At 46.0% G+C, this 27715-nt stretch overlaps 1 protein-coding gene across 1 annotated transcript in view; it reads right to left on the reverse strand.

Annotated features, from left to right (window-relative positions):
* The window catches only part of SBF2 (SET binding factor 2), a gene marked incomplete in the record, with an annotated part of 632543 nt that overhangs the window by 224332 nt on the left and 380496 nt on the right, over nt 1-27715 (reverse strand). The window contains 6 exon segments of the mRNA XM_077453547.1: nt 7861-7989; nt 9236-9349; nt 12020-12097; nt 12182-12295; nt 21284-21392; nt 25779-25911. Coding sequence (XP_077309673.1) covers nt 7861-7989; nt 9236-9349; nt 12020-12097; nt 12182-12295; nt 21284-21392; nt 25779-25911 — 677 coding nt within the window.

The raw sequence follows: 27715 nt of genomic DNA on the forward strand, positions 1-27715 counted from the left end.
CCCCCCCCCAATGCTTTATTTAGTTCCACAAAGTGATAACAGAGAACTGAAACAATTGAATCCCAATGTTCGCATCACTCTGATCTTTTTATTTGCTGGTTCCTGCGTGTTTCTTACAGTCTATAAACACAATGCGGCATCAAACTGAAGACAGTTGCTCCAGGCACAGCATTCCACAGTTCCGTTAATACAAGCCCCCCCACCCCACCCCCCATAATAGAAAAGGTTCAGGAAATAGCAAAGCTCCCTCTTCGGCTGTCGCAAGCGACTGTGAAGTCTGCTCTATATGAGCCGGAGCCTGAAACTAATTAGTAACAATTAAACATGAAAGAGTCTAATGGAAATGAATTTTATTTAGGAACGGTAGATTAAGACCCAAGAACAACATCTGAAGCCCAGTGTGGTTTTTTTCCCCAAAGCCCAGAATAAACAACGGCAGCTCCTTATGCAACATAAAAGTTATTCTTCTGTTTCACAATGAACAACTACCCCCCACCTTCCAAGTCCGTTTTGTGGGAGCTAAAAAAGATGATGAAACGTCAAGATTAGTTGGATTTTCCCAGTGTGCATGTAAAGGTCAGCTCCGCTCAAAGCTGAAATTTAATGGCTGGTGGTAAGGTGAGTCGAATACACCAGAATTCTCCATCTCATTCAATGTCAGAGCCACGGCAAAGCCAAAGGATGGTGTCACACTTCCTCAATGTATTTCCCATTGTGTAGGGCAGACATGTAATAGGCGAGCAAACTACAAACCTCAAAGTGTACGTTCCCTTACAGGAAGATTGTCCAAATATCTCTGTGACAGACCCAACCAGGACAGGGGGGGGGGGGGCTTTTGGAGGGGTCTGCAGGGTAGCCTCTTGCATATGGACTATGGGCCCTGGCTTTTGAGAGGGCCCTATTCTTGGGAGGTGTGCGCCTGGGGGGACCCTTAGAATGGATTTGCTTCGGATTCATGTCTCCCAAAAAAATAAATAAAAAAAAATAAAATAAAACACAGACTCTGGGAACCTGGATACAGATTTGGGGGCCTTTGTGCCCAAACCAGCAATGACTGCTTTAGACTGTGAGACTCGGAGCAGATAATATATATTAATATAATCAGCTCAAAACAACCTGATGCTAGGGTCTCCCGCTATAACCTGTTTTTTAGGTGTTATGTGTTTATTGTTAAAGCGGGAGTCCGCCGGGGGTCCGCCGTTTTTTTTTTTTTTTTTTAAAGCCAGCAGCTACAAATACTGCAGCTGCTGACTTTTAAAATAATGACACTTACCCGCCCAGCACGCCCGCGATGTCGTCACCTGAAGCCGATCACTCGATCGTCTCTCGGGTGCTGCCGCCGCCATCTTGGGTATGGGAATCAGGAAGTGGAGCCTTTCGGCTTCATTTCCCGGTTTCCTACTGCGCATGCGCGAGTCGCGCTGTGCAATAAGGATGGTCCCCGCTGTCTCTGGGATCCATGTGTTTCCCAGCAGGCAGTGGGGGACTTTCGGAAAGGGGCGTAGATTCTGCAGAAAGGGGCGTACCTTCTGCAGAATCTACGCCGGAAGTGGGTGCAGATACCTGTACTGTACAGGTACCTGCACCCCCCTCCCCCCTGAAAGGTGCCAATTGCGGCGCCGGAGGGGGGGAGGATTCCAATGAGCGGAAGGTCCACTTTAGGGTGGACCTCCGCTTTAAGTGTGTCTCTCTCATTTTGTGCCTCCTAGGTGTGTATTCCCATTGCTAATTGAGTCACCTATTGTTTCTGCCTGTTAGATAATCCTCTTGGAGGTTCCTACATGATGGGATTAGTCTTGTGTCAACTTTACCTCGTCATCTAAAAATTGTGTGATGTTTTGGGTAATATTTGGTTTTATTATTCATGTAGTGACTGTCCTACTTTCAAAGTGTAAAAAAAAACGATTTCTGTTCAATAATGTCAGGGCTGGCTTAGCCCTTCCTCCTCTGTGCTGGCCGCTCAGCTGTCGGCTAATTGCCAGCTCTCTTCTCTTTCCACAGTTACCAGCTGTTCCTGATGATGCTCGTCTGACCTGCCTATTTAAAGCCTTCCTGCTCACTTTTTCATTTGCCTTTGCGTTGGTCACATCACAGAGAACCATCTCCTGCTGTTTGTTTCAAGACTGGCTTGCCGACATCCCTCCTGGCTTGTTATCCTGCTTGCGGTTGCTCTCCTTGGATCCCTGACTTCTGGCCTCGCTGATTACCCGATCTGGTTAATGAACTTTGGACTGACTGACTACCTGATCTGGCTACAGGACTCTGGCTATGCTTGACTAACTACGCTTTTTTCTATTTACCTTTTTATTTTTATTAATAAACAAGTGTGATTTGATTGTACTTCTGCCTCTGTATGTTTCATGGTTTCTGACAAATAGTTACTCCTTTGGGTTTACCTCAACATCTGGTCTGCGTACGATGCTTGGGGTAAAAGGGCCAGTATTAGCTCTCAGTCTGCTGGAAGGGTATGGAGAGCGTTTCATCAGATTTGGCAACCCGTCAGAATGCGTAATGGAAAAGACGTTCCGTCGCCGCCATCTTGCTACACCCCGCACTCCTCCATACTAAGGATACACTGAGAAGGGGGGAAGTGGACATCTTGTTACACCCAACGGAGCTTTGCATTTTACATTTATTTTAACAGTAAAGTGAGTTATATAGTGAAATACAGTATTTAGAACTCAGTATGACTGGTTAGATGTTGAATTTTAAAAGCAGCAAACGTCTGTCAGTTTAGCAAACCTATGGGATGAGCAGGCTTGCCAGTGCTTTTAAAATTCAACATCTAACCACTCAGACTGAGTTCCAAGTACTGTATTTCACCATAAACTCACTTTACTGTTAAAAAGAAGTGTAAAATGCAAAACTCTGGTGGGTATAACAAGATGTCCGCTTGTCCCCATCTCCGTGTATTGGAGGAGTGCGGGGTGCAGCAAGATGGCGGTGACGAAATGTCACTTCTGTTACCAATTCTGACGGGTCACCTAATCTGACAAAACAGAGAACAGGAGGCACAGTTTGTCAGAACCACCCAAGGGGGGTGCCAATCGGTCCATCACAATTCCCCTAGGCAATTCTATATCCAATGAATAGTACATAAAATGTATGAAAAACGTTGTGCTCAAGTCTAAACAAAAACTCCCCAAAAATGCGCTCCATGCAGCGCCAACACAGAATCCTTATCAGATAGATCTGACCACTGTGCAACAGATGGTCAAATAATTCTTAGAGACTCAAATTGCTCCGATCAGAGAATGATAGCTTCCACATCCGACCATTCCCCCGATGACGACTGAGGATGAAACGCGTAGGAAAGGGCTAGTGAATGTGACATCATCACGCATACGCCTCCTAGAAGAGGGGCAGAATGGAGGTACCCCGATCTGATGCATACATTTTAATGACTGCAGGTATGTTAACTAACGTGATTGCTCAGTTATTTAATAAAATGGTTTGCTGGTTTTAACTATATTACCCCTATGTGAGCTTCTTTTATTTTCACGTGGTGCTCATGCAAGGAATTTTGGATGCCTTGTCTCCTATGATTTGTAGAAAAGGTCATTCTTCGATCGGAGAGATTTGAGCCTCTAAGCTTTAATTGACCATCTTTTGCACAGTGATCAAATCCATCTGGTTGGCACAGCATGGTGCAATTGTACTCACTCTAGCACAAGATAGGTGTCAGGGCTGGGCTCAGCCCTTCCTTCGCTGAGATGGCCACTCAGCTGTCGGCTAATTGCCAGCTCCTATCGCTCCACAGTTACTCAGCTGTTGATGATATTCTGCTCGTCAGTCCTGCCTACTTAAGCCATTCAGTCCTTAGGAGCTCTGCCTTCGCCTTGGTCAACATCACAAAAACTATCTCCTGCGATCTTGTTCAAGACTTGCTTTGCCGACATCCCTTCTGGTTCCAGATCCTGCTTGCTGTTCCACTACATTGACCCCAGACTTCTGGCTTGGCTGACTATCCGATCCGGTTACTGAATTTTGGCTATGTTTTGACTACATTTGTTCTTTTTACTTTTATTATTAAACAAGTGTGATTTAACTGTACTTCTGTCTCGGCCTGATTTTATGGTTTCTGACAATAGGACTTTTGTGGACTTTTCAAGTTGGGATACTTTGAAGCTCTTCGTTCCTTATATTTTGAATGGACACTCTATGATCTGTAATATTATGTGTGATATTTATGTGCATTTTGAGAGGCTGACATATTAATTTTCCTTTTTAGCGCTACATGTATTTGTTAATAAATGAATAGTACATATCAGCGCTCCACCCGTTGTAAAATGCTGAAGGACCTCCCTTTACAGATCTTCATGAAACAGATTGGCAACACGGCAGCTCAAAAACATAAAATATTCTTTATTACAATCCATTAGTTAGGGGAACAATGCAGAAACGGCAACGTCAACCGTTTGTCCATTGTACCCCCTACCTGATAGATTGTAAAGAAGATTTTATGGTTTTTGGCGCGCCATGTTGCCGACCTGTTTTATGAAGATTGTTGGACAGTGTTTATAGCTGTGGTTAGACACAGGTATTGAAATACAGGTATAGGCGCAATAACTTAGGCTCGTATCTCCCAATTACAACAATTCTGTCATTAAATACACAGTCTCAGCTGATCCATGTAAAAAAGGGGGGTATTAAGGAATGTTGGGGAATAATGTCCAGTGACCCTTAGGGCTGCCGTCATAGGAGAAAAGAAACCAGGTTCAAAAACTGCAGAAAAAGACAAGGTGAGAGGCGCCTCTAAGAGTAGACGTTTGTTGACACTTTAATTAGCATACAGTTTATGCACTCACCTTTCTCAACAGAGTCTGTTGAGAAAGGAGCGCGGCTTGCTGTACTATCGCAGCGCGCATTCTCATGAAACATGTCCAATTATTGGTGATGTTATCTCCCTGCTGCCATACCTGCCCCTGAGTTCCAAGCCTCGTTCTGACCTTCGAGTTCCTCCACAGCAGCTGGCATCCATCCGCAACGGAGTGACACTCTCCCAGACAGCACCGGAGCAACACGGACGGAGGGAGGGAGCAGCTAACAGGAGCGGCACCTAGACTTATTGGGACTGATATGTTCATGATAATTCTTCCAAATGCGAGTGCATAAACTGTAGGCTAATCGTTTACAAACGTGTACTCTTAGAGGCGCCTCTCTCCTTGTCTTTTTTTTTTGACACAGGTATTGACTAACACATGTAATTACAGATTGAGAGGGTAGTAGCGCCACGCCACTTCTGTACTAGTCCCTGTACAGATGAAGCCATTGGGGGATTGCCTCTCCAGAATAAATGCTGCCCCCCCCCCCCCGCTGTTTTCAGCACAGGCTGAATTGCACAATACTACTAAATGGCCCGGCCATGGATGGGGCAAGCTGAGGCTGTGTTACCTGCAAATTATATGGCTAGGATAGGTGTGTGGCAACTGGAGCATTTCTTCATCTCCACAGCCTGAAAAAGTGGGCTTTGTTCCAGGAAACGTGTTGGAGGGAATCGATCGTATGCAAGATGAATGAATGAATGAAATATTTGTATAGCGCACAACGCAAACTGAATCATTTGTTATGTACACTATACAATATATTGTGGTGTAATGGGTCTGCTTATAGTCAAAACCAAGTAAATAAAAAAAAAAATGGTGGACAAACAGCGGCAAAAGTTTATTTAACCTTCTAAGGAAATCGTTTTTGTATACATTCATATATACTTCTCTAGATATTTCAATATTGGCATGTATATTGGACAGGGTCAGATACTGGAATGTTGACTTTGCCTTGAAAAAGCATCCATGCTAAGACTGTTTTTCCTCTTTTTCAGAATATACTTACTTTCTCTCCTTAAAAAAAAAAAAAAAACGCTTCAGAAGAAGGGACATCGTCCTGAAACATGTTAGACTTATGAAGGAATTTGTATTCATTTTTGAATTTTTAAAGAATGTATTATGTGTAAATCTTTTCTTGTTTTGCACAAATGTTTTGTATAGACTACTATCATGTTTTGAAACAGTGCCTTGCTAAAGTATTCGGCCCCCTTGAACTTTTCAACCTTTTGCCACATTTCAGGCTTCAAACAAAGATATAAAATTTTTATTATTTGTGAAGAATCACCAACAAGTGGGACACAATTGTGAAGTGGAACGAAATCTATTGGATAATTTAAACTTTTTTAGCAAATAAAAAACTGAAAAGTGGTGCGTGCAAAATTTTTCGGCCCCTTTACTTTCAGTGCAGCAAACTCACTCCAGAAGTTCAGCGAGGACCTCTGAATGATCCAATGTTGTCCTAAATGACTGATGGTGATAAATAGAATCCACCTGTGTGTAATCAAGTCTCTGTATAAATGCACCTGCTCTGTGATAGTCTCAGGGTTCTGTTAAAAGCGCAGAGCGCATCATGAAGACCAAGGAACACACCAGGCAGGTCCGTAATACTGTTGTGGAGAAGTTTAAAGCCGGATTTGGATACAAAAAGATTTCCCAAGCTTTAAACATCCCAAGGAGCACTGTGCAAGCGATCATTTTGAAATGGAAGGAGTATCAGACCACTGCAAATCTACCAAGACCTGGCCGTCCCTCTAAACTTTCAGCTCAGACAAGGAGAAGACTGATCAGCGATGCAGCCAAGAGGCCCATGATCACTCTGGATGAACTGCAGAGAACTACAGCTGAGGTGGGAGAGTCTGTCCATAGGACAACAATCAGTCGTACACTGCACAAATCTGGCCTTTATGGATGAGTGGCAAGAAGAAAGCCATTTCTCAAAGATATCCATAAAAAGTCTCGTCTAAAGTTTGCCACAAGCCACCTGGGAGACACACCAAACATGTGGAAGAAGGTGCTCTGGTCAGATGAAACCAAAATCCAACTTTTTGCCCACAAAGCAAAACGATATGTTTGGCGTAAAAGCAACACAGCTCATCACCCTCAACACACCATCCCCACTGTCACACATGGTGGTGGCAGCATCATGGTTTGGGCCTGCTTTTCTTCAGCAGGGACAGGGAAGATGGTTAAAATTGAGGGGAAGATGGATGCAGCCAAATACAGGACCATTCTGGATGAAAACCTGTTGGAGTCTGCAAAAGACCTGAAAATGGGACGGAGATTTATCTTCCAACAAGACAATGATCCCAAACATACAGCAAAATCTACAAAGGAATGGTTCACAAATAAACGTATCCAGGTGTTAGAATGGCCAAGTCAAAGTCCAGACCTGAATCCAATCGAGAATCTATGGAAAGAGCTGAAAACTGCTGTTCACAAACGCTCTCCATCCAACCTCACTGAGCTCGAGCTGTTTTGCAAGGAAGAATGGGCAAGAATTTCAGTCTCTCGATGTGTAAAACTGATAGAGACATACCCCAAGCGACTTGCAGCTGTAATCGCAGCAAAAGGTGGCTCTACAAAGTATTAACGCAAGGGGGGCGAATAATTTTGCACGCCCCACTTTTCATTTTTTTATCAGTTAAAAAAGTTTCAAAAATCCAATAGATTTCATTCCACTTCACAATTGTGTCCCACTTGTTGGTGATTCTTCACAAAAAATAAAAATTTTATATCTTTATGTTTGAAGCCTGAACTGTGGCAAAAGGTTGAAAAGTTCAAGGGGGCCGAATACTTTCGCAAGGCACTGTATATGCTCTTCCAGGCATTCTTTTTCAAATAAATAATTATATTTTTATGATATGGGGGGGGGGGGGGTACTAGTGTCCCTTCCTTTTAGGATTCCTTTTTAAAGTACATTTTTAAAGGTCATAACAACTTGGGGTGCTTTAATTCATGTGTTAGCAATCGGCACCCCCCTATAAAACATCCTCATCGCCTCAAAAATACAGGATGCATCTTCATAGCGCTATACCTCATCGAAGAGATCGCAGGATCGGTACGGGGGGCCACGGTCAGACACGAAGCCAGCAAACGACATCCCATTCAGGATTTTAGTGAGGAAGTCGTTCTCGATCAAGCCGCGCTGGCCCAGGAACGCAGCCTGTGGAGACAGATAAAAAGGTTTAGTGCAGACCTCATTATTCATCCTATTAGTCAAAAGGCTCGAGCCTTCCTGGATGTCGGCGGTGTCTGAGACACAATGCCGCGGTATCTCCAGGATAGTGGACAGTTTCACTCATCTGAGCAATCATGTCACCCGACAAATATTAAAGGGCTCCCCTACCAAACTTGTGAAATTTAAAGTGCATGTCAAAAAAGAATATTTATTGCTTGTAGTTCTTCATAGAGTAGGGAAACCCTCCCCCCACCTACTCATCTTCAAGGCGTTTTCAGATTTGCATGACAATATCTGGGCTCCCTCCCCTGCTAGAGGAAATGCTGATAGTATTTTATGCTTTTCTTTTTTTACTATCTTTTTCTTATATGTTCTGGCTGGTCATGTGAAGTTGGGTCCTTCACTTAGTGGGAACCTCCTGGATGGTGAGCAATCCGGGATGATGTGGAGTACTGATGTGATGACATTAGTACTACTCTCTGCATCAGTACACTGAAAGCGCTGGGCACCCTGCTCAAGGGAGGGGGTGCCGTGACACCCTGCTCAAGGGAGGGGGTGCCGCGACACCCTGCTCGGGGGCAGTGGGGTGCCGCGACACCCTGCTCGGGGGCGGTGGGGTGCTGCGACACCCTGCTCGGGGGCGGTGGGGTGCCGCGACACCCTGCTCGGGGGCGGTGGGGTGCCGCGACACCCTGCTCGGGGGCGGTGGGGTGCCGCGACACCCTGCTCGGGGGCGGTGGGGTGCCATGACACCCTGCTCGGGGGCGGTGTGGTGCCATGACACCCTGCTCGGGGGCGGTGGGGTGCCATGACACCCTGCTGGGGGGCGGTGGGGTGCCATGACACCCTGCTCGGGGGCGGTGGGGTGTCATGACACCCTGCTCGGGGGAGGAGGGGGTGCTATGACACCCGCAACATACAGTCTTTTGGTTCGACTGAAGCCGGGTGTCATTTAACCCGAAAGTCTGAGAACATCATGTAGGCAAAAAGCGGTACTGCACGAGACAGCTCTGTAACTAAAGGTCAGTAGTAGTCTGAGCTCACTTTTTTTTCTAACCAGCGTCTAGGTGCATTAAAAAAATAAATAAACCCACAACCCGAAATTTGGCATTCTATTTCTTACATAAAGACTCTGGGTGTAAAGCATTTAATGTATTCTTATTTATTTTTCTTTCCCACTTGCAAAGTTTGCAATAAACAAATGAGAAACAGACAGCAGCCATCATGTTACCTTGTGGAAATGGATGACCGGCTCTGAATGTATCCTGATGAGCTGAAGGCAGGAGCGATATCCCTGAAATATCTGAGCGAATAATCGCAGGAAGATGGCGCGCACTTCTTTATCCTGCAGGAGCACGGAGGGGAAAGAGAGGGACATTAGTAATTCGCTCTGGAGCTTCACTGTACATGATCTACTCTTTTAAAGTACTCTGTAGGATTCCGCTCCTTCTAACACTCCTCTCCTAATACACTCTGCTGGGGGACTCTGCTCCTTCCTCCATCTCTCCTCTGCTGGGGGACTCTGCTCCTTCCTCTATCTCTCCTCTGCTGGAGGACTCTGCTCCTTCCTCTATCTCTCCTCTGCTGGAGGACTCTGCTCCTTCCTCTATCTCTCCTCTGCTGGAGGACTCTGCTCCTTCCTCTATCTCTCCTCTGCTGGAGGACTCTGCTCCTTCCTCTATCTCTCCTCTGCTGGAGGACTCTGCTCCTTCCTCTATCTCTCCTCTGCTGGAGGACTCTGCTCCTTCCTCTATCTCTCCTCTGCTGGAGGACTCTGCTCCTTCCTCTATCTCTCCTCTGCTGGAGGACTCTGCTCCTTCCTCTATCTCTCCTCTGCTGGAGGACTCTGCTCCTTCCTCTATCTCTCCTCTGCTGGGGGGCTCTGCTCCTTCCTCTATCTCTCCTCTGCTGGGGGACTCTGCTCCTTCCTCTATCTCTCCTCTGCTGGGGGACTCTGCTCCTTCCTCTATCTCTCCTCTGCTGGGGGACTCTGCTCCTTCCTCCATCTCTCCTCTGCTGGAGGACTCTGCTCCTTCCTCTATCTCTCCTCTGCTGGGGGACTCTGCTCCTTCCTCCATCTCTCCTCTGCTGGGGGACTCTGCTCCTTCCTCCATCTCTCCTCTGCTGGAGGACTCTGCTCCTTCCTCCATCTCTCCTCTGCTGGAGGACTCTGCTCCTTCCTCCATCTCTCCTCTGCTGGAGGACTCTGCTCCTTCCTCCATCTCTCCTCTGCTGGAGGACTCTGCTCCTTCCTCCATCTCTCCTCTGCTGGAGGACTCTGCTCCTTCCTCCATCTCTCCTCTGCTGGGGGACTCTGCTCCTTCCTCCATCTCTCCTCTGCTGGGGGACTCTGCTCCTTCCTCCATCTCTCCTCTGCTGGAGGACTCTGCTCCTTCCTCCATCTCTCCTCTGCTGGAGGACTCTGCTCCTTCCTCCATCTCTCCTCTGCTGGAGGACTCTGCTCCTTCCTCCATCTCTCCTCTGCTGGAGGACTCTGCTCCTTCCTCCATCTCTCCTCTGCTGGAGGACTCTGCTCCTTCCTCCATCTCTCCTCTGCTGGAGGACTCTGCTCCTTCCTCCATCTCTCCTCTGCTGGAGGACTCTGCTCCTTCCTCCATCTCTCCTCTGCTGGAGGACTCTGCTCCTTCCTCCATCTCTCCTCTGCTGGGGGACTCTGCTCCTTCCTCCATCTCTCCTCTGCTGGGGGACTCTGCTCCTTCCTCCATCTCTCCTCTGCTGGGGGACTCTGCTCCTTCCTCTATCTCTCCTCTGCTGGGGGACTCTGCTCCTTCCTCCATCTCTCCTCTGCTGGAGGACTCTGCTCCTTCCTCCATCTCTCCTCTGCTGGGGGACTCTGCTCCTTCCTCTATCTCTCCTCTGCTGGGGGACTCTGCTCCTTCCTCTATCTCTCCTCTGCTGGGGGACTCTGCTCCTTCCTCTATCTCTCCTCTGCTGGGGGACTCTGCTCCTTCCTCTATCTCTCCTCTGCTGGGGGACTCTGCTCCTTCCTCTATCTCTCCTCTGCTGGGGGACTCTGTTCCTTCCTCTATCTCTCCTCTGCTGGAGGACTCTGCTCCTTCCTCTATCTCTCCTCTGCTGGAGGACTCTGCTCCTTCCTCTATCTCTCCTCTGCTGGAGGACTCTGCTCCTTCCTCTATCTCTCCTCTGCTGGAGGACTCTGCTCCTTCCTCTATCTCTCCTCTGCTGGAGGACTCTGCTCCTTCCTCTATCTCTCCTCTGCTGGAGGACTCTGCTCCTTCCTCTATCTCTCCTCTGCTGGAGGACTCTGCTCCTTCCTCTATCTCTCCTCTGCTGGAGGACTCTGCTCCTTCCTCTATCTCTCCTCTGCTGGGGGACTCTGCTCCTTCCTCTATCTCTCCTCTGCTGGGGGACTCTGCTCCTTCCTCTATCTCTCCTCTGCTGGGGGACTCTGCTCCTTCCTCCATCTCTCCTCTGCTGGAGGACTCTGCTCCTTCCTCCATCTCTCCTCTGCTGGGGGACTCTGCTCCTTCCTCTATCTCTCCTCTGCTGGGGGACTCTGCTCCTTCCTCTATCTCTCCTCTGCTGGGGGACTCTGCTCCTTCCTCTATCTCTCCTCTGCTGGGGGACTCTGCTCCTTCCTCTATCTCTCCTCTGCTGGAGGACTCTGCTCCTTCCTCCATCTCTCCTCTGCTGGAGGACTCTGCTCCTTCCTCTATCTCTCCTCTGCTGGGGGACTCTGCTCCTTCCTCTATCTCTCCTCTGCTGGAGGACTCTGCTCCTTCCTCTATCTCTCCTCTGCTGGAGGACTCTGCTCCTTCCTCTATCTCTCCTCTGCTGGGGGACTCTGCTCCTTCCTCTATCTCTCCTCTGCTGGGGGACTCTGCTCCTTCCTCTATCTCTCCTCTGCTGGAGGACTCTGTTCCTTCCTCTCTCTCTCCTCTGCTGGGGGACTCACTACCTCCAACATGATCAGAACACTACTAGTGCTGACACTAAACCAAAATGTAATTTGAGGATCTAGTAGCTCACTTACCAGCATTTTTACATGAGACAAAGTTGAGCGTAGAGGAGGGAAGGCATAATCTGCAACTTCTAGATCCGGATGCAGAACCTGGGAATGAGAGGAGCCATCAGGGGCCAAAAATCAGGATAAAAAAAGGGTACGGTAAAAAAATTTCTGTTGCGCAGAACTTACAAGTGAGAGGGAAGTCTGGATCTGCTGGAAGAGGGGCTCTGGCAGCACAGAGAGGTGGATACATTCCGGAATTTTGATTGTACCTCCATCCAGGTCTGCTATAATCACATCGAGCTATAAAAAAGCAAGATAATAGTAAGAAGATATAGTATAGATCAACCAGAAGCTGCAAATGGTGGGCAGCACAGTGGTGTAGTGGTTAGCACTCTCACCTAGCAGCAATAGGGTCGCTGGTTCAAGTCCCGACCACGACACCATCTGGCTGGAATTTGCATGTTCTCCCTGTGTCTGCGTGGGTTTTCCTCCGGGTACACCGGTTTCCTCCCACACTCCAAAGACATGCTGGTAGGTTAATCAGATCCTGTCTATAAATTGGCCCTAGTATGTGTTTGTAAGTGTGTCGGAAACCCTACGGGCTAAGACCGCGCTATATCAAGATGCAACTCAACTCAACTGAAGCCTTGAAATGCACAAAGGAGGCATTATCTAGCTGCCAATGTCACCAGTTGGTCATCTAAGCATTGCTCCAACTTCACTTCATAAAAATAATGCTGCCATAAATCTGAACACCAAGTGTGAAACTATGATAGGAGAAAAATGACACCTGGCCACACGCAGGATCAGCTGACTGTCAAGCTGAGATAAGAAAAGATGATAATAAAAGATAAGAAATGGCTTCACCTTGGTTCTCCACCCATAAACTAAACCCCTTTGCAATGCATTTCGCCCACGTGGGGCTTAATCAGAGGCCAGGTGCCATTTTCCTGTAGTCGAAGCTGAGCTGGACGAGCCTCACATCCCGATCAGCACCAACATACAGTGTCACTAGCCACAAAACTCACCTTTTAGAGCAGGGGTCTCCAAACTATGGTCCTCCAGTTTTTCAGAAACTACAATTCCCATCATGCCTAGTCATGTCTGTCAATGTCATTGTTTTGCAATGCCTCAAGTGACATGTAGTTCCACAACAGCTGGAGGGCCGCAGTTTGGAGATCCCTGTTTTAGAACATTTGTATGTGTGTCAAAGTCAACAATCAAGGGAAGACTTCACCAGAGTGAATACAGAGGGTTCGCCACAAGATGTAAACCATTGGTGAGCCTCAAAAACAGGAAGGCCAGATTAGAGTTTGCCAAACAACATCTAAAAAAGCCTTCACAGTTCTGGAACAACATCCTATGGACAGATGAGACCAAGATCAACTTGTGCCAGAGTAATGAGAAGAGTATGAAGAAGGAAAGGAACTGCTCATGATCCAAAGCATACCACCTCATCAGTGAAGCATGGTGGTGGTAATGTCATGGCGTGGGCATGTATGGCTGCCAATGGAACTGGTTCTCTTGTATTTATTGATGATGTGACTGCTGACAAAAGCAGCAGGATGAATTCTGAAGTGTTTCGGGCAATGTTATCTGCTCATATTCAGCAAAATGCTTCAGAACTCATTGGACGGCGCTTCACAGTGCAGATGGACAATGACCCGAAGCATACTGCGAAAGCAACCAAAGAGTTTTTTTAAGGGAAAGAAGTGGAATGTTATGCAATGGCCAAGTCAATCACCTGACCTGAATCTGATTGAGCATGCATTTCACTTGCTGAAGACAACACTGAAGGGAAAATGCCCCAAGAACAAGCAGGAACTGAACACCCGTTCCAGTAGAGGCCTGGCAGAGCATCACCAGGGATGAAACCCAGCGTCTGGTGAGGTCTATGAATTCCAGACTTCAAGCTGTAATTCATGGGTCTTCAAACTATGGCCCTCCCAGTTGTTTGGGAACTACAATTCCCATCATGCCTAGTCATGTCTGAAAGTCAGAGCTTTAAAATGCCTCATGGGATGTGTAGTTCCCCAACAGCTGGAGGGCCGTAGTTTGAGGATGCCTGCTGTAATTGACTGCAAAGGATTTGCAACCAAGTATTAAAAAGTGAAAGTTTGATTGTTAATCTGTCCCATTACTTTTGGTCCCTTAAAAAGTGGGAGGCACATATACAAATTGTTGCAATTCCTACACCGGTCACCTGATTTGGATGTAAATACCCTCAAATTAAAGCTGAAAGTCTACAGTTAAATCACATTTTGTTTGTTTCATTTCAAATCCATTGTAGTGGTGTATAGAGCCAAAAAGATTAGAATTGCGTCAATGTCCCAATATTTATGGACATGACTGTATGTCACCCAGTCATCTTCGTTCCTCTCAAGACCTCCTGACTGTAGCTCCCTCATCCTCTAGAACAACCAAAACCAATCTGTCCACGCTTAGTCGATTCCTGAAAATTCATATTTTTAAAGGGAAGCCTATTGTGCCCTCCACCCAGGCACCCCCAAGACAGAGCAGAATATAAATAAGGCCTATTAAAGCCTGCTGCTCCAGCCATCCTCACCAAGACCACAAAGAAGAGGACACAACATGGAAGCCATGTTGACTTGTCCTTGCATCACAATTCTCACATGTGTATACGTTTTTGTCTTGGAATTTCCCATACAAAAGCAAATTCTTTAATAATAATAACAAAAAAAAAATCCAAACATTCATGTCAAATGCAATAAATTGGATTAAAGCATCTGGAAACGTTTCTGGACTTTCTGTCTGCTCTCTTTCTAATGGAGATGTCTCTGCAAAAAGAATTGACATATCCATTAAACATTAAAAACGAAGGGAATTTTGGCAAGGGAAGGAAACATGAGATTGGTCATTAAAATGACTAAGCAACAATAATGTATAGAAACGCATGTGGAATGGAATGGGGCTATATAATGTACAAAGCATAAAGAGGAGAGCTCAGTTTTGTGCTCAACGATTGGACACGGTGGGAAAAGCCGGACACCCAGCAGCCAGCATCAACAGACTTCCCAAAAACCAGGAACATTACAGCCTTCCCTCAAAAGTAGATCTCTCCCAGCAACAACAGATCTTCCAGCAGATTGCATCAATAGACTAAGCTAAGCAGGGCAATAACTTCTCCGCAGGATGAGAAAACCTTGCAAAAAGATCTGAACAAATTAATGGGGTGGGCAACTACATGGCAAATGAAGTTTAATGAACAAAAGGTAAAATAATGCATTTGGGTGGCAAAAATAGGAATGCAATCTATACACTGGGGGGAGAACCTCTGGGGGGATCTAGGATGGAGAAGGACCTGGGGGTCCTAGTAGATGATAGGCTCAGCAATGACAAGCTGCTGCTAACAAAGCAAACAGAATATTGGCATTACAAAGGGGATCAACTCCAGAGATAAAACGATAATTCTCCCGCTCTACAAGACTCTGGTCCGGCTACACCTGGAGTATACTGTCCAGTTCTGGGCACCAGTCCTCGAAAAGGATGTACTGGAAATGGAGCGAATACAAAGAAGGGCAACTAAGCTAACAAAGGGTCTGAAGGATATTAGTTATGAGGAAAGGTTGTGAGCACTGAACTTATTATCTCTGGAGAAGAGACGCTTGAGAGGAGATATGATTTCAATATACAAATACCGTACTGGTGATCCCACAATAGGGAGAAAACTTTTTTGCAGAAGGGAGTTTAACAAGACACGTGGCAACTCATTAAAATTAGAAGAGAAGAGGTTTAACCTTAAACTACGTAGAGGGTTCTTTACTGTAAGAGCGGCAAGGATGTGGAATTCCCTTCCACAGGCGGTGGTCTCAGCAGGAAGCATCAATAGTTTAAAAAAAACTATTAGATAAGCACCTGAACGACCACAACATACAGGGATATACAATGTAATACTGACATATAATCACACACATAGGTTGGACTTGATGGACTTGTGTCTTTTTTTCAACCTCACGCACATGTAACTATGTGTAAGTTCACCTTTACAGATTTTTTTTGTAAAAGGTGAGGTTAAAGGGTAAGTTCATTTATTCAACTCCTTGTTAAGTGCATAGCCTATTTACCTTTAGTAAATCCACCTCCCATGGCTTTTTCTAGTGCTTGGTCTATCAGAGCATCAAAGGAAAGAATCAGTCGAACGATCAAGGTAAAAAAAAAAAGACTTCTGTATCCAGCTCCCTCCAATGCCCCCCCCCCCCCCGAACCTGATCTCCATCCAGCGATGTGCACAAGGGCAGTGTCTCTCACCTCTTTCTCCCTCCCCACAGGGTAGCTTAATAGCAGCGGTGTATGGACTAGAGGTCAACCGATGTAGGTTTTTCTCTGGCTGATGTTTAGAAATTGGGCCAGCCGATGGCCTATATATGATGCTGATTTGTGCGGCCGATATTTTAAACCCATTTTTCTTTTTTTGGCAGGTGGCACTGGTTGGCACTGGCAGGTGGCACTGGTAGGTTTCACACTGAGCCGATTTGTCAGTTTCCGTTACACTATATGTAACTGAATGCAGAGACCAGCTGTCAGAATTCAGTGATGTCGGGGGTGGATGGGACCCGGGGTGGGCGAGGCCCTGCAGCTTTCAAACACCAGCCAGGGTGGGCGGGGCCCTGCAGCTATCAAATACCAGCCAATGATTGGGCTGCTTAAGAAAGTGGGTGGGGCCACATACACGTAGCGGCCCAGCCAGATCCCATCCCATTGGCTGGTATTTGATATCCGGGTCCCGTCCACCCCCGACATCACGCTGAATTCTGACAGTTCCTCTCTCTGCATTCAGTGAAGTGTGGGGAAGGGAGTTAATCAGCCGATTTCTTAAAAAAGGCCAAATATCGGCTGATATATCGGTCAACCTCTAGTATGGACACAACAGCGGGGCTCGGGAGCAAGCCCACACAATTGCCCCCATAGGAAGAGTCTTACTTTGGAGGACATTTGTTCGAAGACGAGGAGCCAGGAGTGCCAGCAGGGGACCCGACAAAAGGAGAATCAGGGCTACTCTGTGAAAACCATTACACAGAACAGGTAAGTATTACATGTTTGTTATTTTATTAGAAAAAACAAAACAAAAACATTTTACCTTTGGAATCCCTTTAAAGTGGTAGTAAAGTCTCCACTCATCTTATTCCTCCCCTCCCCCTCCGGTGTCACAATTGGTACCTTTCGAGATGGAGGGGGGACAGGATACCTGTCTTTGACAGGTATCCTTTCCAACTTCCGGGAGCCTCAGCCACGGCTATTGAGATCACAGCGGGGCTCCCTCCTCCTCCCTCCTCCTCCCTCCTCCTCCCTCCTCCTCCCTCCTCCTCCTCCTTCCCCTGTTGCCGGACCAGCAGGAGAGAGGAGCGTGCCTGCGCAGTAGGGTTCCCTGCGTGAAGCCGAAAGGCTACACTGCCGGGTACCCTTACTCGCAATGGCGGCGGCAGCACTCGACAGCTGCGGTTCCGACATCGCTGGACTCCAGGACAGGTAAGTGTCCTATTATTAAAAGCCAGCAGCTGCAGTATGCGTAGCTGCTGGTTTTTATTTTATTTTTATTTTTTTTGGGCAGACCTATGCTTTAACTTCATGCATAGAATGCATGAAGGTAAAAAAAACCTTGTGCCTTTACAACCACTGTAAGCCATAATGCACTGCATACTAGTACATTATGACAGACTTACCTGCAAACTGAGCGTTCCAACTCTGCTCTCTCATGGCTCCCTCTGATCCCCGACACATCAATCTTCACTGGATCTTCCTTCCAGGTTCAGATTTTCGGCCGATTGAATGACTGGGCCGCAGCGATGTCACCAGGGCCGTCTTTAAGGCAGGGCAAAAGGGACGGCTGCCCTGGGCCCTGTCATTGTTGTGGGGCCCAAAGCAGCTGCCTCATAATTGCCAACTATCCCAGTTTACATTCCCTTGTCCCTTGAGGTTTTAGTCCTGTTGTTGTGTACAGATGACTCACCCGCAGACCCTGTGTTTACATGTAAATAACCAGCATTCGTATGTAAATAGCAGTGACATGCATATGTAAATAGCTGAGGCCAACGGCATTGATATGTAAATAAGGCAGCATTCATATGTATATCATGCCCCCTGCAGTGAGGAGAGGATGTGCTGTAACCTACAGCAACCAGTGAGCAGTATTACTGTACAGTAATCTCTAGCAGCCAATCAACAAGCCGAAATCATGTGCTGTAACCTCTAGCAACTAATCAGTGAGCGTTAAGGAGTGCTGTAACCTCTAGCAACCAGTCAGTAAGCAGTAATGATATGCTGTAACCTCTGGCAACCAATTGCAATCGCTGCCTGATCTGATACAGTAAACTGATTTTAAGTCTAGCTGCTATTTATATAAATGTCAGACCAGGACACAGTTTAGATCAAGCAAAAAAAAAAAAAAAAAACGGGGAAAGCAATCTAGCAGCTGATGTCTATAACGCACAGCACAGAGAAGACGTTGCTTGCTTTTGAATTCTTTTAAAACTGAGACCGGGGTAAACAGAATGGATTTCTGACTGATGTCTTTCCTGAACAGATATAGCAAATTCGCAGTTTTATCTTTATGACATAAATATGTGCCTGCATTGATATTGCATAACACTTTCACAAGCACAGATAAAGTAGCAGTTACAAACTGCCTGGTACTTGGCTCTCAGGTTCTGATCTCCCGCCGGCAGCGATAATGGACAATAAATTCCCATTTTTTTGGCACCTGTCTTGGACACAGATCCCCACCAGATGACAGAGCTCCTGGTGAAGCACTGGATCAAACTAGTTTTATAAGACATATGGAAATCATTGCATTTTTCTCTGCCCCACTGCTACTCTTCATACCAGTACCACTCATCCATGTAACATGCAATCAGCATGCGTAAATCAACAAATAGGCTGATAAATTAAAAATAAAAAAAAGGCCACAGCTGGCCACCATCTTCCCAGGAACACTTGCTACATACCCAGTATGACATTTCGGAGGAACTCCGAACTAAAGTCCTCTGGAAATTGTGGATACAGGAAGTCAAAGGGGCATTGCGGCTGGGCTACAAAAAGAAAGTCCGTTGAGACTGATTATGATATGGTTCCCCATCCAACATTTATTTTAGACTGGTACTTTGGTTTACGATACTTTTACTTATCCACTGCAGGCAGATCCAAAAGGCTTTTCAAGAAGCTCCTGAGAAGTACTTCGGCCACATGATTCTGTGCCAGTCACTTGGTTTTTAACCAGAGGATATTGTGGGGCTGGCCTCTAGGTGGGCAGTCTGGGAGGATGTGGATGGTAGGTGCTGGCTGATATGGTTCCCTATCCAACACTTACTTTAGACTGGCACCTTGGTTCATAATACTTTTACTTATCCACTGCAGGCAGATCCAACAAGCCTGTCAAGATGCTTTTGAGAAGGACTTCAATCTTTGGCCACATGATTCCATGCCAGTCACTTGGTCTGTACCAAAGGATCTTGCGGGGCTGGCCCCAAGGTTGACAGTCTGGAGTGGGAAGCATGCCCCTTACCATTGGTGGTCAGTGGGAAGAATGCTCCCTTACATTGGTGGTCAATGGGAAGAATGCTCCTTATACTGGTGGTCAGTGAGAAGAACGTTCCTTACATTGGTGATCAGTGGGAAGAATGTTCCTTACATTGGTGATCAGTGAGAAGAATGTTCCTTACATTGGTGATCAGTGAGAAGAATGTTCCTTACATTGGTGATCAGTGAGAAGAATGATCCTTACATTGGTGATCAGTGAGAAGAATGTTCCTTACATTGGTGATCAGTGAGAAGAATGTTCCTTACATTGGTGATCAGTGAGAAGAATGTTCCTTACATTGGTGGTCAGTGAGAAGAATGTTCCTTACATTGGTGATCAGTGAGAAGAATGCTCTTTACATTGTTGGTCAATGAGAAGAATGGTGGTCAGTGGCATGATACCCTCACAGACGGCTAACAATGACAATGACAGTGGTCCTAATGAATAATGCATTTTTGTGACAATGCACTAGCCTAATCCCCGGGTGGTCAGTTGGCACTAGAGGGTGGTATGATTACACAAAAGGTATGTACCAAAGGCTAACTCCTACATACTTTATTTTATATGATTATTTCACACATATACCCACAAAAGACCCCTCCCCGTCCCCTACTACACAAACACATCATACTTCAGAAATATGAAATCTCGCCGTTTCACTGTGATATCAGATCAACTAAACCAGTGGTCTCCAAACTGTGGCCTGCAGGCTGAATGTGGCCCTATGCTTGCTTTTATCCGGCCATTGGAGCACTGATATCAGACACCATTTCTTATATTGACAGTGGGGCATGATTCCTCCCACTGGCACCAGCAATGGGGAACTATTACCCCCACTGATTTAAATGATGGGGCACTATTCTTCCCACTGACACCAATAATGGGGCACTAGTCCTCCCACTCATAGCAAGAATAGAGCACTATTCCTGCCACTTACAACAATGAAGGGGCACTATTCCGCTCACTAATACCAATGATGGGGTGCTATTCCTTCCACTAATACCAATGATGGGACACTAATCCTCCCACTGACACCAATAATGGAACAGTATTCCTTCCACTGACACCAATTATGGGACACTATTCCTCCTACGAATACCAATGATGGGGCACTAGTCTCCTCCTAATGACTACAGGTGCCATGTAATATTTTTACTCCCACTGATGCCAGGGAATTTTGTATTCCCACTGGTTAGTCTGGCTCCCCCTAAAATCTGAAGGAGAATACACTGGCCCCTTGCTTAAAAAGTTTGGAGACCCTTGATCTAAACTATAAAGTCTTACTACATTTTAATGCTAAGGCTTGACGGAGAGCTCTGGTAAGCCCGTTATCGAACATGAACTTATCCTTTAAGCTGAAGAGTTTCCTGATGTTTGGCTGGCGGTATCGGATATGTCAGACAAGATCGCTACAGACAAGTTTAGCTTGAAATAGTTAAAGCCACGGTAGAACGGGGACACGGCGAGAAGTCATAAATTCAGCAGTCGGCACCTGTCTCCCTAGCAGCTCGCCAACAGATGAGACGGGACTCCTGGAGAAGCTCTGGATAAAACCAGTTCCTAAGTAGTTGTGAAACATATGGAATTCATAACTCCCCATCATAACCCGCTGCTACTTCACATGTCATTGGGATTTGTACATGTGAAACATGCAGACAAACACAGGAATGGAGATAAATCAGATACAATGACTAATGGTGCAATAATACAAGACAGCGATAAACTGCCAGAATCAGGAGGCTTCACCCGCTTACCAGGTCATGGATCTCTGAGCAGAAGACAGAATGGACCCCGATAATGAACGGTGTTGGGGAGCTTAAGACCTCGAGAAGCTGCGCTGGAAGGATTGGAATGTAGGGATAGCTGCAAAATAAAGACAGAGGGGTTAGAAAAAGGGTGATGAGGACCAGTTGAAAAGAGCTTCCAATGAATTGCAAAGGGCTAGGTACCAGAATCCATATCAGATGGACACCCCTTGCATGCATTTTGTTTTCTGAAGCAAATTTTGGTCCATTATATCATGCAGAACTATTGACAATCCCAATTAACATAATAAACATTAATTTCAACAAGAATCTTTCATGATGTATGTGCATGTAACACATTTTATCCAAAACACATACCTGTAAAAGCCTCCCTTGTGTAGATCCCAAAAGCCCCTGAGACTGCTGCTGGGTGCCACAATCTTGGATGTCATGTGACAATCTATAGGAGTGCTTCCCATCCACCAGGCTGTAGCCCACTGCTGGGCCATAGACTCCCTCCTACCCAGGCCTTCAGCCAATCACAGACCACTAACCTCCCATAGAGCAGATCTCTTAACCTCCACACAATGACACCCAACCTCCCATATTGACCTCAGTCCCCCCAGAGAGCCCCCCAGTCCCCACACTGCCGCCCAGCTTACGTATCTCCAATGCCGACCCATGGGCCGGATGTGGCCCTTTGCTTGCCTAGATCAGGCCGTTGGGGCAATATTTCCTCGGATGCACTATTCCTTCCACTGACACAAAAGACGGAGCAGAATTTCTCCCACCGCTAACAATGGGGCACTATTCCTCCCATTGACACCAGAGATGGGGAACCAATTCTCTCCATTGTACCCCCCAAATATCTTTGTCTATTGTATGGATTCTGACCAAATCCTTTTGGGTGTGGAGCACCCCACTCCCTCAGAAAGTACCTCTAATTAGTGACCACAAGAGTCATGGGTGGAGATCTCATGTTCTCCCATATACTTTGTTGGACTAAGTGGGCTTAAGCACCGTATAGCAATATGGTGTGACCAAATCCCCATTTTTTTTTTTTGATAAAGTTTTTTGAAAATGTCTAGGTGTTTTAAAAAAAAGCCTTGCTGGAGGTAAATGTCAGTTTTGCATGTGTGCGCTGTAATATTTTTGTTCTAATTCTCCCACTGACACCAACGATGTTATTTTTTCACTCCTACTGACCACCAAGCCTTTGGCATTGTTTATTCCCACTGAAGCTGGGGCATTTTCTCCCACTGGCCACAGTCCGGCCCCCCTAAAGTGTGAAGGACAGTAAACTGGCCCTTTGTTTTGAGACCCCTGCATAGCTTCCAGCCCCCCTATAGTGCCTCCAACCTTTTACAGTGTCCCACAATGCCACCCCCCAGTACCTGTAGTGCACTCCGGTCTACCACATTGTCCCAGGAAAGTCCCCAGCCCCCTGGAGAGACACACATGCCATCCACCACAGTTGTTCCCCGGTTCCTTTTAGACTTTCAATACATATTTTGTATACCCATAGTTTTATTGTGTTAGCATAAACTTATATTTTTACATTTGGGCCATGGAAGGTTTTGGAAAAATTTGCCAGGACCTGGTCTCAAAGTTGTCAGCCACTGCTCTACAAAATTCCCTTTACTTTAACCTTGGTAGCTACATAAATGTTCATATAGGGCAGTGCTGAGACAAGTTTATCCAGCGCCAAGGGAAAATAAGCCAAACTGGGTCTCTCCCCCCCCCCCCCCCCCTTAGGGCTAGGGTCAGGGTGCCACCATCTCTGTAATAAACCATTGTGCAGAGGGAAGTTCCCCCTCCTGCCCACCCCTTGTCCTAGCCCTGATGAAGGGAGTCTTACACCTGAAAAAGCATCCTATGTGTAGTCCCCAAAAGCCCCGAGACTGATGCAGGGTGCTGCCATTTTATAGGTGATATCAACTGCCCCAGCACACTCAGAGCTGTCACTCATGTGACACTCTATAGCAGCCTTTCTCAACCTTTTCAACACAGAGGAACCCTTGAAATAGTATTCCGGTCTCTGGGAACCCCTGCTAAAAATTAGAAGTCTACAACTCATGATACAATAGTGTGATGGTCAGTGGGAAGAATGGTCCTTACACTTGTGGTCATTGGGAAGAATTACCTCCTTACAGATAGCTAAAAAGATCAATGGTGTCAGTGGGAACCTATCTGAGAGGCAGAAATTGCCCAATCCTGAAGGAACCCCTAGCAACCTTTGGAGGAACCCTAGGGTCCCATGGAACCTTGGTTGTTAATCACTGCTCTATAGTTTTTCCCTCTCATCATCCCCCAGAAACATAAGAGGTTAAGTGGGGAGGGGTGGAGGAGCTGGGCCAGCACTGAGGGTAGTTAAACACTCCCAGATATAAAGAGGGCCATGGCATACGGGGGGGGGGGGGGCTGTGCTAGAGAATTGAATCTTCCTTGAGTAATTTAACATTTTCTATGAAGTTCAGAGGCACATTGCAAGTTAATAAAAATAATCTATGTAATGGAAAAACATGGCATAGGGGCCGTTTGGATAGCATCTGTCCATTACTGCATAATTTGTTGGTGCTATAAAGAATACTGGAAAGTACTTTCTACAAAATCTTCTTTTTCTTTAAGTTCATTGAGTACACAGAAATTCATTAAAAGCTGGGGTATACAGGAGGTTGGGCACTAGCAAAAATGGAACTCCTGTGTCCCTCAATGGACAAAAATAGTTTAAAGGTACAGTTGTGCTCATAAGTTTACATGCCCTGGTAGAATTCATGATTTCTTGGCCATTTTTCAGAGAATATAAACAACACAAAAACATTTCTTACATGGTTATTGTTTGGCTGAAGCCATTTATTATCAATCAATTGCGTTTACTCTTTTTAAATCATGACAACAGAAACTACCAAAATGACCCGGATAGAGTTTACATACCCCGGTGATTTTGGCCTGATAACATGCACACAAGTTTACACAAAGGGGTTTGAATGGCTATTAAAAGTAACCATCCTCACCTGTTATCTGTTTGCTTGTAATTAATGTGTGTGTATAAAAGATCAGTGAGTTTCTGGACACCTGACAGACCCTTGCATCTTTCATCCAGTGCTGCACTGATGTTTCTGGATTCTGAGTCATGGGGGAAAGCAAAAGAATTGTCAAAGGATCTGCAGCAAAAGGTAGTTGAACTGTATAAAACAGGAGAGGGATGAAAAAGATATCCAAGGAATTGAGAATGCCAATCAGCAGTGTTCAAACTCTAATCAAGAAGTGGAATATGAGGGGTTCTGTTGATACCAAACCACGGTCAGGTAGACCCCCAACTGCAAAGAAAAACCCACAAATAACAGGTGAAATACAGGACTCTCTGAAAACATGCAATATGGCTGTTTCAAGATGCACAAAAAGGAGACACTTGAAGAAAGATGGGCAGCATGGTCGATTCGCCAGATGAAAGCCATTACTACGCAAATGCCACAAAGTATCCCCCTTACAATATGCCAAACAGCACAGAGACAAGCCTCAAACCTTCTGGCATGGTAATTTGGAGTGATGAGACCAAAACTGAGCTGTTTGGCCACAACCATAAGCGCTTCATTTGGAGAGGAGTCAACAAGGCCTATGATGAAAGGTACACCATTCCTACTGTGAAACACGGAGGTGGATCGCTGAAGTTTTGGGGATGTGTGAGCTACAAAAAACACAGGAAATTTGGTCAAAATTGATGGCAAGATGAATGCAGTATGTTAGCAAAAAATACTGGAGGAACATTTGCATTCATCAGCCAGGAAGCTGCGCATGGGACTTACTTGATCCAAAACACAAGGCCAAGTTGACCTGTCATTGGCTACAGCAGAATAAAGGGAAGGTTCTGGAATGGCCATCTCAGTCTCCTGACCTCAATATCATTGAGCCCCTCTGGGGAGATCTCAAACGTGCCGTTCATGCAAGACAGCCCAAGAATTTACAGGAACTGGAGGCTTTTGTGCCAAGAAGAATGGGCAGCTTTACCATCTGAGAAGATAAAGAGCCTCATCCACAAATACCACAAAACACTTCAAGCTGTCATTGATGTTACAGGGGGCAATACACGGTATTAAGAACTGGGGTATGTAAACTTTTGATCAGGGTCATTTGGGTAATTTCTGTTGTCGTTATGATTTAAAATGAGTAAACACAGTTGATTAATAAATGGCTTCAGCCAAACACTAACCATGAGTGAGAGAAAAGTTTTTGTGTTATCATTCATATTCTCTGAAAAATGGCCAAGAAATCATAAATTCTGCCAGGGTGTGTAAACTTATGAGCACAACTGTAATTTGAATTTCATTTTTTTTAAAATATAGTTTGCAAGTTGATGTTTAGTGTGTGTGTATATATATATATATATATATATATATATATATATATATATATATATATATAAACACACACACACACACGTCGTAGCATTTCTTAGGACTCTTTAATAAATAGGGCAGGACGTGTTCATTTTCTTTAAGCTCACCTGTACTTCAGAGGGTACATGAGCGCTTCTAACGCCCGGCTTGCATCGCTGAGACGCTGGAAACTGGAGGAATGGAAGAGGACTTTGTTTTCGGTAAGCACCGCACAGAGGAGGCTGAGAACGTTTTGGATTCCTAAAAGAAAAAAAACAGCACAAGAGTTTTCAGAAAAGAATGCAAATTCCAAAGCAATATCAATCCAATCTGCAAACAATAACTAGATAAAGGAATGTGTTGGAAGAGGGACTGGAAAATCTGTATCAAGCCCGGGCAAGCTGGGGTCAATGGGTGGGAGGAGCCCTCGCCAAAACAGTTGGGCAGACTACCCCGATGGGCAGCATCTAAAAGGCCCCGTGGTGTTGTAATAATGAACTGACAAGGGTTGTTTGACTTCTTCTGTGCAAAGTGCCCATGGGAATTAAAGCGCTACTTCTGAAAAAAAAAAATTGCAAATTCTTAAAAAGCAATTCCATGATAGAAGTAAAAACATTTGGGGGAGCTACTAAAAGGTATCCTGTATATGTCTGCAGTTTATTAAAGTCATAAAGTGTACTTGGTTTACTGTAAGTATAATCCCCTGCAGAATACACACACACACTTCTATACTAGATCAGTAAGAGGGCAACAGGAACGTACGTCCTGCAGTCTGCACCATATAATGTAATGCATCCCGCATCACAAATCATATTAAAAATTTCCAGGGCAATTCTGAATCGTATTAGTGCTGCTGAAGAGTCTCTTAGTATGGACAGTTTTTTATTTCATGGTCTCTGTGTGAGAGACAGCAGGTAAGATGCTCCAGGATCACCAGCTGATGGGCGCCGCCATCACCAGCTGACGGGCGCCAGGATCACCAGATTACAGACCAAAGGGAGTTGTGTGGACTGGTGTAGTATTAGTAGGGATAGGTGACCTCAGCACTCCAGAGTGGGGAGGCTACACATTCCACCATGCCCCCCCCTAGAGATGAACCTAAAAGCATGTCTTTGGAGTGTGTCCAGTCTCCAAAGACGAGGAGCGCCAGTCTCCAAAGACGAGGAGCGCCAGTCTCCAAAGACGAGGAGCGTCAGTCTCCAAAGACGAGGAGCGCCAGTCTCCAAAGACGAGGAGCGCCAGTCTCCAAAGACGAGGAGCGCCAGTCTCCAAAGACGAGGAGCGCCAGTCTCCAAAGCCGAGGAGCGCCAGTCTCCAAAGCCGAGGAGCGCCAGTCTCCAAAGCCGAGGAGCGCCAGTCTCCAAAGCCGAGGAGCGCCAGTCTCCAAAGCCGAGGAGCGCCAGTCTCCAAAGCCGAGGAGCGCCAGTCTCCAAAGACGAGGAGCTCCAGTCTCCAAAGACGAGGAGCTCCAGTCTCCAAAGACGAGGAGCTCCAGTCTCCAAAGACGAGGAGCTCCAGTCTCCAAAGACGAGGAGCTCCAGTCTCCAAAGACGAGGAGCTCCAGTCTCCAAAGACGAAGCGCCAGTCTCCAAAGCCGAGTAGCTCCAGTCTCGCCAGCTGAGGCGCCCCAGTATAACCAAATTACAAACCAAAGGGGGTTGTGTGGACTGGTGTAGTATTAGCAGAGTTAGACAACCTCAGCACTCCAGCTGTGGGGAGACTACAAATTCCACCATGCCTCTGCCTCTGGGAATAACCTACCAGCATGTTTTTGGAGTTTGGGAGGGGAAAAAAAAAAAACCCCATGCAAACTTTGTGCAGATAGGGTCGGGTTTAGGATCAAAACCGAGGATTCAGACTCTGCCTAATAGAGCTGAATAATGGGTGTGCTCAATGGTCTCACCACAAACAAGGGATACCCTGCAGTATCTAACATTTAGAAACCCACAAAATGCTACTGGCAGCCAGGGATTGTGATCTAGGCTGCCTGGGCGTCATTAAACAAGATTTTTTATCTAAGGGAAGAAGAAGGTATTTTTATATTTAACATAATGTTGTTTAGTAG

The sequence above is a fragment of the Lithobates pipiens genome, unplaced genomic scaffold (genome assembly GCF_037356315.1).
Source record: "Lithobates pipiens isolate NorthernLeopardFrog02 unplaced genomic scaffold, aLitPip1_a1.2 Scaffold_24, whole genome shotgun sequence".
In the NCBI taxonomy this organism is placed as follows: Eukaryota; Metazoa; Chordata; class Amphibia; order Anura; family Ranidae; genus Lithobates; species Lithobates pipiens.